General features: G+C 37.7%; 1 protein-coding gene and 1 non-coding gene across 2 annotated transcripts in view; one reads left to right on the top strand and one right to left on the bottom strand.

The window, feature by feature from the left end:
- Positions 1–1,408: 1,408 nt before the first annotated feature.
- LOC148832886 (zinc transporter ZIP12-like) overlaps positions 1,409–13,757 on the bottom strand; it is a 29,937-nt gene continuing 17,588 nt past the window's right edge. The window contains exons 8-14 of the mRNA XM_088919263.1: positions 13,226–13,372; positions 11,046–11,153; positions 10,345–10,420; positions 9,935–10,093; positions 9,087–9,274; positions 8,256–8,387; positions 1,409–1,852 (exon numbers count right to left, since the gene is read on the bottom strand). Coding sequence (XP_088775389.1) covers positions 8,259–8,387; positions 9,087–9,274; positions 9,935–10,093; positions 10,345–10,420; positions 11,046–11,153; positions 13,226–13,372 — 807 coding nt within the window. The 3' untranslated portion in view covers positions 1,409–1,852; positions 8,256–8,258. The remainder of the gene's footprint in view (positions 1,853–8,255; positions 8,388–9,086; positions 9,275–9,934; positions 10,094–10,344; positions 10,421–11,045; positions 11,154–13,225; positions 13,373–13,757) is intronic.
- Positions 7,009–7,090, top strand: trnas-gcu (transfer RNA serine (anticodon GCU)). The gene has a single exon. It is a non-coding gene; the product is annotated as a tRNA-Ser (tRNA).

Below are 13,757 nucleotides of genomic sequence, written 5' to 3' on the forward strand. Positions count from 1 at the left end.
ACACAGCTACTGTACCTCCTGTATAGCTCATTTCACCCCAAACACACTAAAAACTCCCTCCCTTTTTCACAGTTCCTTAGGCTACGACGATTGTGCAGCGACGACATCGACTTTGAGAACCAAGCCCTCAAAATGTACTCCTTTTTTATCAACAGAGGATACCCTAGCAGTGTGATTGACAGGGCACTTGCCCGAGCTAAAAACACCCCCCAGACCATCAACCCGATCAGGAACTCCCGCCGTAACAACTGCATTCCTTTGGTGCTTCCTTACCACCCTAACACACTTCCTATCCCCAGGACCATTAACCACAACTTTTACATCCTACAGGATGATCCCTCCATTGGGGCCCTCTTTTCTGATCGCCCTATCATCTCATATCACCGACCACCTAATCTGCGTAACCTCCTTGTTCACAGTTCCCTTGACCGCCCTCAACAACCATCCACACCAGGCACTTTCCCTTGCAACAGAGCTCACTGTATCACCTGCAAGTACACATCCACCACCACACTCATTCAAGGCCCCTCAGGACAATTCCAGATCACCCAGACAGCATCTTGTACCTCCAGCAACCTTATTTACTGTATCTCTTGCAGTAAATGCCCAGCCATCTACATTGGAGAAACAGGAAGGAGACTCGGAGACCGCTTCAGAGAACACGTCAGGGCTGTGAAGATTAAAGATCTCTCCAAGCCCATTGTTTCTCATTTCACCTCTGACGGCCACAACCACTCTAATCTCTCCGTCTGTGTTCTCAAAGATGGTTTTAAGAACTCATACATCAGAAAGACCACCGAAACCAAAATTATTCTGCAGCTAGGATCACACATTCTCCCTTCTCTTAACGACAGACTACTGTTCTTTTAAATTTTCTCCATTCATTGGAAGTTTCATTTCACACCTCTCTACACCCATTCTGACTTCACACCTCTTGATTGGCCTCTCTTTCTGTCCCCTGCTACCGCCTCTCACTCCTCCTCCTCCCAACCTTTGTTCTCCCGCTACTTTACCTTTGCCTACTGCCTTGTCTCTCTCACACCTGAAGAAGGCTCCACAGCCGAAACATTGTGTTTTCTTTCTTCTTTTTTTCAGCATGGAATAAACCTATTACTTGTTCCTTTGCAGCCTACGCATGCTGACGCAGCTACCCACCTGAACTACAACATTAACAAATATTTATTATTAAAATGAATTTCAGTGCAACTGTTATGTAATCTTACATAAATAAATATGTGTAATTATTTTATCAGAAATACATCTGTTGAGAATTACCTGGTATGAATTTTATACTGTACATTGGTTTATTTGTCATAGCTGTCCATTTATTCTGGTAGAAAAAAAAATTGTTGGGCTAAAGCAACAAATGCAAAAAGGCAGAGGCAAAAAGTTCCAAAATCACATCTGATTTACCATAATAATATTTTAATTGCCAATGTAATTGCATTTTATAATAATATTCAATGTAATATATATCATTTTTATAATTAAATACTGTATATAATTTGTATATTGTATAATTTTGTAAATGTAATTGTTTTTTTTTATTTTTAACTACTTTGTGGTGTATAACATTTTTTCTATTGTTTCCTTTTATAGAAAGTTAGTAAATTAATACAACATATTATGTCATGGAGGAGCCCGGTGAGGTGGTTCTGTTGTCTGGTGAGGATGCCCCCTGGCACCTCCCACTGGAGGTGTACCGGATACGAACCCCCAGGGCTGAGCCTGGTCAAGCTGGATGAATTATGTCTCTTAACCGGCCTGGGAGCCATGGTGAGTCCCTCAGGAGGAGCTGGAGACTGTTGCTGGGGAAACGGAAGTCTGGTCCGGCCAGCTCAGCCTGTTACCACTGCGATCCTCAGCAGGGATAAGCAGGTAGAAAATGAGATGAGATTATGTTATTTATGTTCACTAGGGGTCGCTTTGATTCAAAGCAAGCAGAGATCTTTTGTAAATCCAATATATCCACAAATCCTCAGTAAACATACAGTACATCCTGTTGGACTATGTGACATAAACATGACCTTTCTTCTATTTATAAAAAGAGGTATGCACTGAAAGAGTGAATTTCATGTGATTTTTCTCTTAATAGGCATGTACAGCAGTATAAATTTGCCCTTTCATTAGGAACAGCAAGGAAATTAATATGCACAATAAGGTTTGTGAAAGATGTTTAGTTTAAAAATACACATCAACCTTGTATCTAACAATGCCCATGTTAGTTAATGCCCTGTCTTACCTATTAGCCATTAGGATAAGGTTTTTTAATTAGTAAACATAATTTACAAATACATTTTTCTAAAAACAATCATATACAAAGTAAAATTAGAATGAATTAAATTAATGGATATTATGCATGAATTCATTTGCAAGAGTAATTTGATACGTTGAGCAGTGCTCATGGCACGATTTAACATAAGTACTATACACTATAATCTCCAAAGTTCAATTTCATAACAGGAATACTTTCAGTGTTTTCAATAAAGTTGTGACAGAAATTAGTATCATAAAAAAGAACATTCAATGCATACAGTATGTGGAAAGATTATGGGCAACATTTTAAAAGATTATCACTGGATATGGTGAAAGAACCCCTATTATAGGGAAATTTGAAGATTTGCTGACAAACAAAACAAAGTGAATTTGACTGCTTGGAAATATGTTTTCTTCTCTCTATATATATATTATGACAATCAAAAGAGATATTTCACAGCTTGGCTGGTGATTATTTTTATTTCACTTTGTGTTAAGTTTAGATCAATGATTGTTTTATTTCATTTTGTGAAAAGTGCAGATCACTTCTTTCTGATGGAAGAACTTTGTCCTTTCGACCTTTGATCTTGACTTTTTTTGCTGAGAGAGTCTATATGATGATAGGCACTGACACACACATCGAAAGCAAGATAAAAAAGATTTCCTTCCTTACAGGCCAACAGTCATGTTGAAAACAATTCCCTAAAACCTTGGGACTTCCTGAAAATTCCATAGCTGTTGGAGGCCTCAAGTTCCAGGCAATCCACAGGCAAAGAAATCTTGATAATAATTAGTGAACTTCCTGCCATTGTTACATACACTTGAAAATTGCAAAGCTAAGTGTTTAAGAACGTCCTTTGGTTTTTTAGACAAATGTTTCTCTGTTGCAGCTACAAAACATTTACCATGGCACACATGTAACAGAAAATAGAGATCATTCAAACAAGCTAATTTTTTCAAGTAGGTGGCTCCATCAGCATGCGTAGGCTGCAAAGGAACAAGTAAAGTTTTATTCCATGCTGAAAAGAGAAGAAAAGAAACACAACGGCTGTGGAGACTTCTTCTTCTGTGGAGCCAAAACGTTGTGTTTGTTTTCTTCTCTTTTCAGCATGGAATAAGCTCATTTTGTTTCCTGTCCTTGAACTATTACAGCACAATTAATTCGGTTGCTGAGACCTCTACAATGTCTAGGTTTAAAGAGAATGTTACTTTCTGTAACATGCTCAGTGCCACTGACTCTTATTATATAAGTACAGACACAAAATTAAGAATCCAATACAGAACCACAGGGGAGTCAGAGCCTATCTGGGCAAGCAACAGACACAAGGCAGGATACACGCTTGATCAGATGCCAGTCCATCACAGGGCACACACATACACAAACATTCACACCAGGGTCAGTTTTTACAGACGCCAATGAAGACACCACCATGTCTTCGGACTGTAGGAGGAGACTGGAGTACCCAGAGGAAACACACACAAACACAGGGAGAAACACTGCACTGCATGCAGATAGCACCACAGGAAACGTACCCAGAGCCATGACCCACTGCAAGGCAGTAATTCTAACCGCCGTGCTACTGTGTCTCCCTCTAAATTAATTAGTTCAAAATACAAAAAAAATGTTAAAAACAAGGGAACAACAGGATTTTATAAACCTACTGAAATTTATTGATACAAATTTTTAATCCATTATATCTATGGTTTTTTAAATTATTCTCCTCTTGTTTCACAGGGTCATTTCCGGTAAGCAATAAGCTGTAGTTTAGCCACAAAGGAGAAGACCACTTCACACACAGATAGTATTTGTTATTTGTATTGCATGCGCACAAACCATTACAACCTAACTTGTGAGAAATAGGAAACAGTCAAGAGTCGTGAGATTTTATTCCTTTCACAATCCAAGGCCACTCTGAGGTTGTGGCTTTTACCTTCTATAACCATACCCACAGATTATTTAGCACTTCTCGAAATTACATAGACATGTCATATTTAAATAGACATTATGTTAATCATTTTTTCAGAACGTTAAAGCAGGGCAGATGAATAATTACATTACCACACCATAAAAGTGAAATTTAAAAACAAAATACATCTTATTGTATATACAAGGTTAAATTGCCCTGCAGGCAAACTCTTTACCACTAGGACATTTTGTTTATTGATTCTGAGCTACAGTTTAAAATTTTAGCTACGTAACAAAACCTTTGAAAAGATTCAACATTTGGCTTTATTAGGACTTTAAATGAGTAAACTTCTTAAAAGAACCAAATACAATTGATCTAAAGTATTATGGAGTACAGTGCTTCACAAAGCCTACAGTATAATGTTTTACTGTGGAATTTGGATTTTATAACATTGAGTTGGGCTGTGTGAGGCCAATTATGCCTCAAATAAACAGCTGCTGGAAAAGGGGAAAATGAAAGCTACCTGATAAGGTAGCCAGCCAGCAGGTAATTTGGCATTCCAAGACTATTTTGAACCTAGTGGGTTGCAGTCTGTTACTAACTCACTTGAATCAAGTCATATAATTTAATTAAGGGCTCTTGGTAGTATAATTTGTGATGATAGGAAGCATATTACTTCCTGCAGTATACAGGGATTAGTCAGACTGGAAGAGTGTATAAGCGTACACTCCAATAGAAAGTGCACCTACACTGTAACACTTACTGTATAAGGTAGGCTAGTGAGCTCTGTAGGTTTGTCTGCTTGTCCATAACCACTCTGTATATTGACAGATCTTCTTTCCTCAAGATCCCAGGATATGTTCCATTATAATTAAGCACATTATTTACACCAACTACGTGCTGTGACTTCAGTGTTGTATAAATACTTGTCATTCCTTGCGGGATGAAAAAGGTAAAAATTGCACCGACTGCTGATTTTTATGGTTTGAACCATTTATTGTTAACATTGAGATACTTCTGGAGAACAGGCTTACTTCTTGTAGAAGGGCAGAACTGTCCCTGTTATCATGGAGGTGTCCAATCTCTGGTCATACAGCAAGACTAAGAAATTGTCAAATATTTTAAATAGTAAGAGGGACAAAATGTAGAACAAATCAGCATATTTAAAAATAAATGAAAGGGGGAATTCTGTACCACTACACTAGTAAGACCTCATCCAGAATATTATGTTCAGTTTTGATGGAAATACCACAGAAAATATGTTATAGACTTAGAAGAAGAAGGGCTGTGATATATGGACAAGCTGAGTGAGGTAAATCTCTTCACATCAGATTGAAGGGAGATATTATCCAAGTATAAAAAATCCTGAGTGGTAAAGATATGTTCATCCTAAAGCATTGTTACATATCTTCTAGTGAAACAAGAATACATGGTCACAACTGGAAATTTTAGGAGAATAAATTTGGAACCCAAAATAGTAACCATTTCTGTTAAGTATAGTTTTATGAAAAAGGTTGGGCACCCCTGGCCAAATTACATGTTTTGTTGATTTTCTAAGTAAAAAGAAGTTGACACAACCTTTGCAGCGAACAAACTTAAACTTGACATATTTCTGCAAATTGTAATGCACAGTTACTATTTATTTGTTAAATTTAACAGATTGAAAAAAATAATACAGTAAATGTAGCATGTGCAAAGTTTGGGCACCCTTCCAGTTGATCCACTAATGTTATTTTTTTGTAAGGTCTCAGAACTTAATTGACTCGTTAGGCCTTAATCTAAGTCAGGTGATGACAATTCCAGAGCTTCATAAATTCTCTGACTCTTCGAACCTCTCAGGGTGTTGTGCTTACACTCAACAACCATGAGCTCCTCTAAGCAGCTGACTGAGGATCAGAAAATAAAGATAATTGACTCTTACAAAGCAGGCTAAAAAAGGTATCTAAACGCTTCCTGCTTGCAATTTCCACTGTCCGAAATGTCATTAAGAAATGGAAGTTAAGGGAAGTCAAGACAAGATCTGGAAAACCAAGAAAAATCTCAGATAGAACTGCTCATAAACTGGTCAGGAATGCAAAGCAAAACCCACATATCACTGCAAAGGACCTGCAGGAAGGTTAAGCTGGCACAGGAGTAGTGGTGCACCGGTCCACTGTGCAGCGTTGCTTGCACAGACATGATCTTAATAGAAGAGTCATCAGAAGGAAACCTTACATGCAATCTCATCACAAAATTCAGCGTCTGAAGTATGCAATACAACACTTACAGGTAAGCCAGAGATGTTATGGAACCAAGTGCTGTGGTCTGATGAACTAAAAATGTAACTCTTTGGTTACAATCACCAAAGGTATGTTTGGAGAAAAAAGGAAAAGCTTTTGAAGAAAAGAACACCTTTTCAACTGTTAAGCATGGGGGTGGATCTATTATGCTTTGGGGTTGTGTGGCAGCCAGTAGCACAGGAAATATTGTGCGGGTAGAGGGAAGCATGGATTCTGCTAAATATCAACAAATCCTGGAAGCTAATGTCCCACAGTCAGTGAAGAAACAGAAGGTGAAAAGAGGTTGGATATTACAACAAGACAATGATCCAAAACATTCCTCAAAATCAGCCATGAACTACTTCAAGAAATGAAAGATTAAGGTTTTGGAATGGCCTTCATAGTCCCCAGACTTGAATATTATTGAAAATCTGTGGGTAGATCTCAAAAAAGCAGTGCAAGCAAGACGACCTAAGAATATTTCTGGAGTCGACGCATTCTGCAAGGCCAGTGGCCTAATGGATAAGGCATCAACCTCCGGAGCTGGGGAGTGTGGGTTCGAGTCCCACCTGGGTCAATTAATTATTGACAAGGTGGCCGAGTGGTTAAGGAGATGGACTGCTAATCTATTGTGCTCTGCATGCATGGGTTCAAATCCCATCCTTGTTGTGCTCAATGTCTGACAAGTGTGCCCGTTCAAAGTTGGCCTTGCTTTCCTTTGTTTCGGGGTGGAGCGGTGGTTCTGTGGCTAAGGATCTGCACCTATGGCTGGAAGGTTGCTGGTTCAAATCCTGCAGCTAGCAGAGGAATCCTACTCCGTTGGGCCCCTGAGCAAGGCCATTAACCCCAACTGCTCCAGGGGCACTGTACAATGGTAGACCCTGTGCTCTGACCCCAGGCTCTCTCCCTGTTTGTGTCTCATGGAGAGCAAGCTGGGGTATGCAAAAAGATAATTCCTAATGCAAGAAATTGTAAGGGTTAATAAAGTGGTGTTATTTCTGCCAAAGGGAGTGTTACTAAGTACTGACTGATGGGGTGGCCAAACTTTTGCACATGCCACATTTGCTGTTTTATTTTTGTTAAATCTGTTAATTTCAGCAAATAAATAGTAACTGTGCATTAAAAGTTGCAGAAATATGTCAAGTTTTAGTTTGTTCGCTGCAAAGGTTGTGTTCACTTCTTTTCACTTAGAAAATCAACAACACGTAATTTGGCCAGGGGTGCCCAAAATTTTGCATATAACTGTATATGGAACAGGCCTCCCATCAGCTTGTTGAAGCACTTACTCTGGACACTGAACAAAATGTTAGCACTACAGTAGCTACTTATCTACAAAACAAGCATGATGGGGTGAATGGCCACTATTGTTTGCAAACCTTTCTTATGTTCAAGTGCTAATAACATCTTTTCACAAAACTGAATCTTGTTAATGTTGTCTTCCAAGTTTCCAAGAGTTTAAGTGGGTTGTACTGAGCCTTTTGGTTTTGTGAATTCTCATAAATTTATTTGTTTTTGCTGCCATGATATTATACATCAAATTAGTCTTCTTAAATGAATAAAAATAAAACGTTTTTTAGTAGACTTTTAAATGTTTTGGATTGTTTATCATTACAATAGTAGATTGTTAACAACAATTTACAGTATTGAGTATATAACTAAGTGAATTCTCACGAAGATATAAAGAACATACAGTACCATTCTACAAGTACCAGTACAATATGTACAGAAAAAATATATCAGCACAAGTAGTTTTCTTATTTCTTGTATTATATCCTTTTCTGTCAGGTCTGAATTTAATGTTCTGTAGGTAATTTCAATGCTGCAGCGTTTGTACCTTTCAGAACTTCAGTTTGTGCTCGTAGAGAGCCAGCACAAGGAGGCAGCCCCAGCCAAGCAACAGCCCTAAGTTCTGCAACAGGAACATCAGCCAGAGCCGGTCAGTCTTCACATGGCTCATTTCTGGAAGCTGCAATTGAAACAAAAATTGGTGCATACCTGACTTTGTCTTTTTTGGATATAGTTCTATGCAAGATACTGTACATGCAAAGATAGACAGCAGATTCCCAGTGTCACAAGTGAGCAAGAATTCACTTTCAGAAAGACTAAATTAATGAATGGAAATTTTCATTTCTGAAAAAGAGACACCTCAAAATTAGGTAGTACTTTAACAACTGCGTAGTGGACAGTCACTAAGTGTAATTACTTAATTGGAATATATAAGATTCTAGAGTGAGAGAACAGAAGCAAGGTAAATGTAAAGCTGCAGAAATTCCTAATTTATTTAAAGCCAGGATGCTTGTCCAATTTAACTTTACAAAATTAAACTGAGCTATTAAGAGGTTTCTCCCTTTTTAAGATTCTAATATTATATGCAATAATTGTTTTCATTGGGCTTGTCTGTAAAGTAATTTCAAATCAATCAGACAGGTTGGCCCAGCAGAAGCCAGGAGAAGAGGATAAATAACAGAGAATGGAGTGAACTCCCCATGATGAGGCATGTAATTGGCCAATTCTGCAGTCACATTGTTACCACAACTAACTTAATGGTCTGATTATTCAAGCAGCTAAAGAGTTCATTCCAGGTTTAGTGCATACTAGTAGAAAATCAAAAACCAACAGAAATTTTTGAAGTGTTGGATGCGGACGCATCAGTTTTTCAGCTTACCATTTCCACTAAAGACAGGTATAAGAAGATCCCTGCTGTGACTGAAAATATCCACTGTTGCACCTCTGTGTCTGAGGATACGAAGAGTCCAATGTAAAGCCCAATAAAGGCAGTGAGGGCACTGATAAAATTTAATAACATGGCACTTTTCACGGAGAGGCCAGAATTCAGCAGAACTGCAAAGTCACCTGCATTAAGAAAAGCAGACACAGATGCAGGCAGGATGAAGTTAATTTTTTATATAAAATAGCAGTATTTTATCCATCATCCCATCCATTTTCTAATACGCTTATCCAGGGTCACAGGGGAAGCAGAAGCCTATCCTGGCAAGCAACAGGCACAAGGCAGGTTACACTCTGGATCGGACTCTAGTCCATTGCAGGGCACACACAGACACAAGCACACACACACACACCATGAGAGGAATCTGGAGTACACGGAGGAAACCAGGGCAAGCACAGGGAGAACATACAAACCCCATGCAAATAGAAGCCCAGGAATTGAAGTCAGGGCCCCAGTACTGCAATACTAACTAATAATAGTAACCACTAGTAACTAGTAATACTAACTACTGTGCCACTGCTGCCCAGCAGTATTTTATGTTATTTAATAATAATGAAATTATCTGTTGCAGGCACTTAATACGTATATAGTATTACTTTCCACACATTATGAAAAAGTGCATTTAAGGTTTCCAGTCTTAATTGCTTAAAGAGTTAAAGTTCCATTTCTCTACTTGATGGTGATTATTGTGTTCTTCCCTCTCCGGTCAACTTCACCATTGAGTGCAATGCTTGTGATTTGGCCATAGTTAAACTCCTGATTAACAAGGAACACTGAAAACCTACCCATTTCATGAGGGATTTCGTGACATAGTATGGCAACAGTTGTTGCCATGCCAGTTTCTGTGGAGGATGAAAATGCTGCCCCAACAACAAGACCATCAGCAAAATTGTGAAGGCTATCTCCAACTATGACCATGACAGCCAGCAAGGAAACACCCTGCCCTGAAAATACAAATGAGTTATAAATTCGAGACAAGGAACAATAACTTGTGCTTTCTGACTCATCTCTAATTCTAAAATATTAAATTGCTCTTTGTGGAATTAGTTATTTACTGTAATTTCTATTACATTACAATTAAACTTAAATTAAGATCATTCTCTTTATAGAATATAATGCTTTCATGCATTAGTCAGTTCCTTACTGTTGCAATAAACCCACTTCATTTTGTAGAGAATTTAATGTAATATCTCACTCTTTGGACTTGTAGGGAGGTGCACTTCAGCATCTTCAGAATGTATTTCTGTACATTCAGAATCTTCAGGAATACCCTGTTTTGGAGTAGCACAACATTATTTAATTGGTTTAGAAATACGGTTTCAGCTTGCAGAATAATCCTGAAGATTCACAATATAGTTGTATAAAGTTGGCAAATTCAAATTTCATTATCTGAAAAGAGAAGTCAGAAGAACTGCATGTAACCTATACTGCATTCCATACCAACAGGTAATAAAGCTGTACGGTAAGTAATCAAACTATAAATACTCTGTTGGAAAGTCTGCCAGGGGTGTGTGATAAGTAGAGGTCATAGGTTTCTACAAGACATACAGTAGGTTATCATACTGCAACTATGCAGTCACAATCCACTAACTTTTGTGCCTTTTTTTTCTTATCTCTTCCTTACTTTGTCTGTATGGGGACATTGATGACTCAATATAAATGCCTATGAATATCTTTTTTTAGATTTTAGTCAAAAAACAAATCTGTTGACATTCTATTTTTTCTAGCATGGAATACTATTAATCATTTTATCTTACAATATACCATGTTTCATTTTCTGATTACAAAACACATTGCTGTTATAAACAGTAATGCTACAGTAAATGCACTACAAACATTATGTGCAATGTTCAAAAACAAATAAAGAACAGTACCTTATATAAGAGGTGCACTCACCAGTTGCATAGTTGATATGGATTTTCCTCTTTGAGATTGGTTATTGCAGTTTGACTCCAAGGGAAGGTCATGGGAATGATTCAAGTGTTCATTTGCAAATGAAGGACTCTATTAAGGAAAAAAAAACTTACCTTGGTCAATTTAAGATTTATAAGTCTGGTTAATGAGCAATTGTATTGAGTTCAATGTATAATGGGATTGCTTTGATGGTTTAACTTAACAGACCCAATTTGCTCTGTAAGAAAACCATCTGCAAATCGCCCATATAATTCATTAACTATAAAGCAGGCAGTGAGCAATGCTAGTTTCATAAAGTCTTCAAAATCATTCATGCAATCAAAACCATGACTTATGTGCCTATCTCAAGAACATAGCCACATATTGAAATTACTTATGTATACAAAAACTACAGTTGCCCCAACCCCTTTTTATATCCCAGTGTTGCATAGCCATTCATTTTTCTTTGCAATCCATTTGAGTCCAAGGGCTACACACACATGCATTCTACCCAAGTGCTAAGTCTGTGAATTCTGTTTTGTGCAATGAAGTAAAAGCAGCTGTGATCGAGATGTCAACCCACATAACTCCAAATGGTAAAAGGTAGTTTCATGTCAGTCTGAGGTTGTGCAGTGTGAAGTGTGAAGGTCTTATTTTAAAATGCCTTGTAAAATTATTCAGATCCTTCCTATGATGTCCATTTGTTGAAATAATAAAAGGATATATGTAATTTTTTAAAAAATAAGATGTTTAAAAAGAACAATCTTAAATAAGGCATAAGCATTCAAACCTTTGGTATTAATTACAACCAGGAGTCTTTTTAGGGAAGTCTCTTCCAAGTTTGTACACTGTTTTGATGCATTTGTTGCCTATTTATTCTTGGCAGATTTGGCTCAGTTTCTCTCACGTGCCTTGGGGATCACTTATGAACATCACTTTTCCAGTCTTCAAACGGATTCTTAATAGAATTCAAGGCAGGACTTTGACAGTGCCGTTCGAGGATATTGCTCGAAATCCACCACCTGACTAGGGAACTACACATAAACAGGTGATTTTATTCTGAAATCAGGTGAAAATCTATGATTGCACAAAGACAGAGGCCTCTCAACTCATTGTGTGGTTCAGTGGTTCAGTTGCACCACTAATTTAGGCCTGGGGTAGCTGAAGCTGAAGGTAAATGGGTGAGGGTACCCCTTTTCAGGAGAACGGGAAATGAATCACAGTCCAGGCTACAGAGGTGAAGTGCTCATCAGGCCTTTATTTCAGCTAAAGTTACGGCACAATAGCATGGGAGGAAGAAAATGTTTCTCTTTTTCTTTCTCTGTTATTTTTTCCTTGCAGAGCTCTCTTTATAGCCAGATAACAGAAGTTACAATTCTCACAGCCCCCCTCATCCAGCAACTGGGAGACTTTCCATTCTTGCCTTTCAAAAAACGTACCATCCATGCGTCATGTCAGAATTACAAGGACATATTGTTAACAAAAGAAGTGTTTTAAACAGGAACGATTTCTTACAATCTACAGATGTAATGCTTCGAATCACTACTAGGTTACACAGAAAGTGCAGGTACTGCATAAGATTACAAGTGTTATGATTATGATGATTTTAAGATAATCATGGTGTTACACTATATAAAAGATAAAAACAATCCTTCACAGCAAAGGGTTTGAATACTTATGCAATCATGATTTTTCCATTTTGCTTTCATATTATCTTTTTACTGTGCATATAACAAAATTTATTTACTACTTTAAAGTGTCATGACTGCAGGTTTTAAAGCAACATAATATAAACATCAGACAATGTCTGAATACTTTGCAAGGCACTGTACATGATAAAGAAATCCCCACTCTCTCCATGCGCCCAAAGGCTGCAGGACTCAGCTGGTATTCCAGTGGGAGATGTTTACTGATGCGATGCCTGGGAACCTAACTTTTATCAAACCATAATTTATTTAATGCATCAAATATGTGCTATATTTTCTGTTAAAGTGTAAAGCTAATAGCATTACAGCAAGCCTGTTGGACTGTTCTTAAAAAATGCCTGAAGTTCACAAAGTGATCATATCACATTGAAAAGCTCATTTTAAAAATTAAATATTGCCTTAATATGTTATACAACTACAGTATATTAAAAATTTCCTTTATCCTGTTTTTTAGAGATGTTCTCAGAAAGGTCTTACCTTAGTTTGTCCGGGCATAACCAGAAAAAAAATCTTCTCAATGAGAAAGAACCCGTAGATCCCTCCAATAATCCCCAGAATCTTCCAGAGATAGTCTTTGCCTTCTGTTAAATGGTGATCTTCACTGTGACTGTGAAGGCCCAGAATCTTAGAGAAACAGAAGCTTTTAGTGCATGTGCTTTTCATTCTTTGTGATTGCGATGGTATGAGCACTGAATGCTAATACTGAAGACATTTCGATTTGATTGAAAGACACCAAAATTGTATAATTTCTTATTCTTAAAACACAGAATTCTTCCACTGTACACAAATTCAATATAAAAGAAGGAAATGCATTTTAAACAAATGCAACAAAAGAACACACACATCCTGCAATATACTGTCCTGTCCAGGAAGTATTCTCTCCATGCACTTAGTGTCTCAGTGGTTAGGTGACAGTTCAGGTAAAGTGGCTGATGGTGATGGACAGATAATTGCTTATCCTTTAATATGCTTCATTTCCCCCTTTCTTTCTTTTCTGTTGTCACCTAAC

The sequence above is a fragment of the Atractosteus spatula genome, chromosome 6, assembly GCF_055471065.1.
Source record: "Atractosteus spatula isolate fAtrSpa1 chromosome 6, fAtrSpa1.hap1, whole genome shotgun sequence".
NCBI classification, from domain to species: domain Eukaryota; kingdom Metazoa; phylum Chordata; class Actinopteri; order Semionotiformes; family Lepisosteidae; genus Atractosteus; species Atractosteus spatula.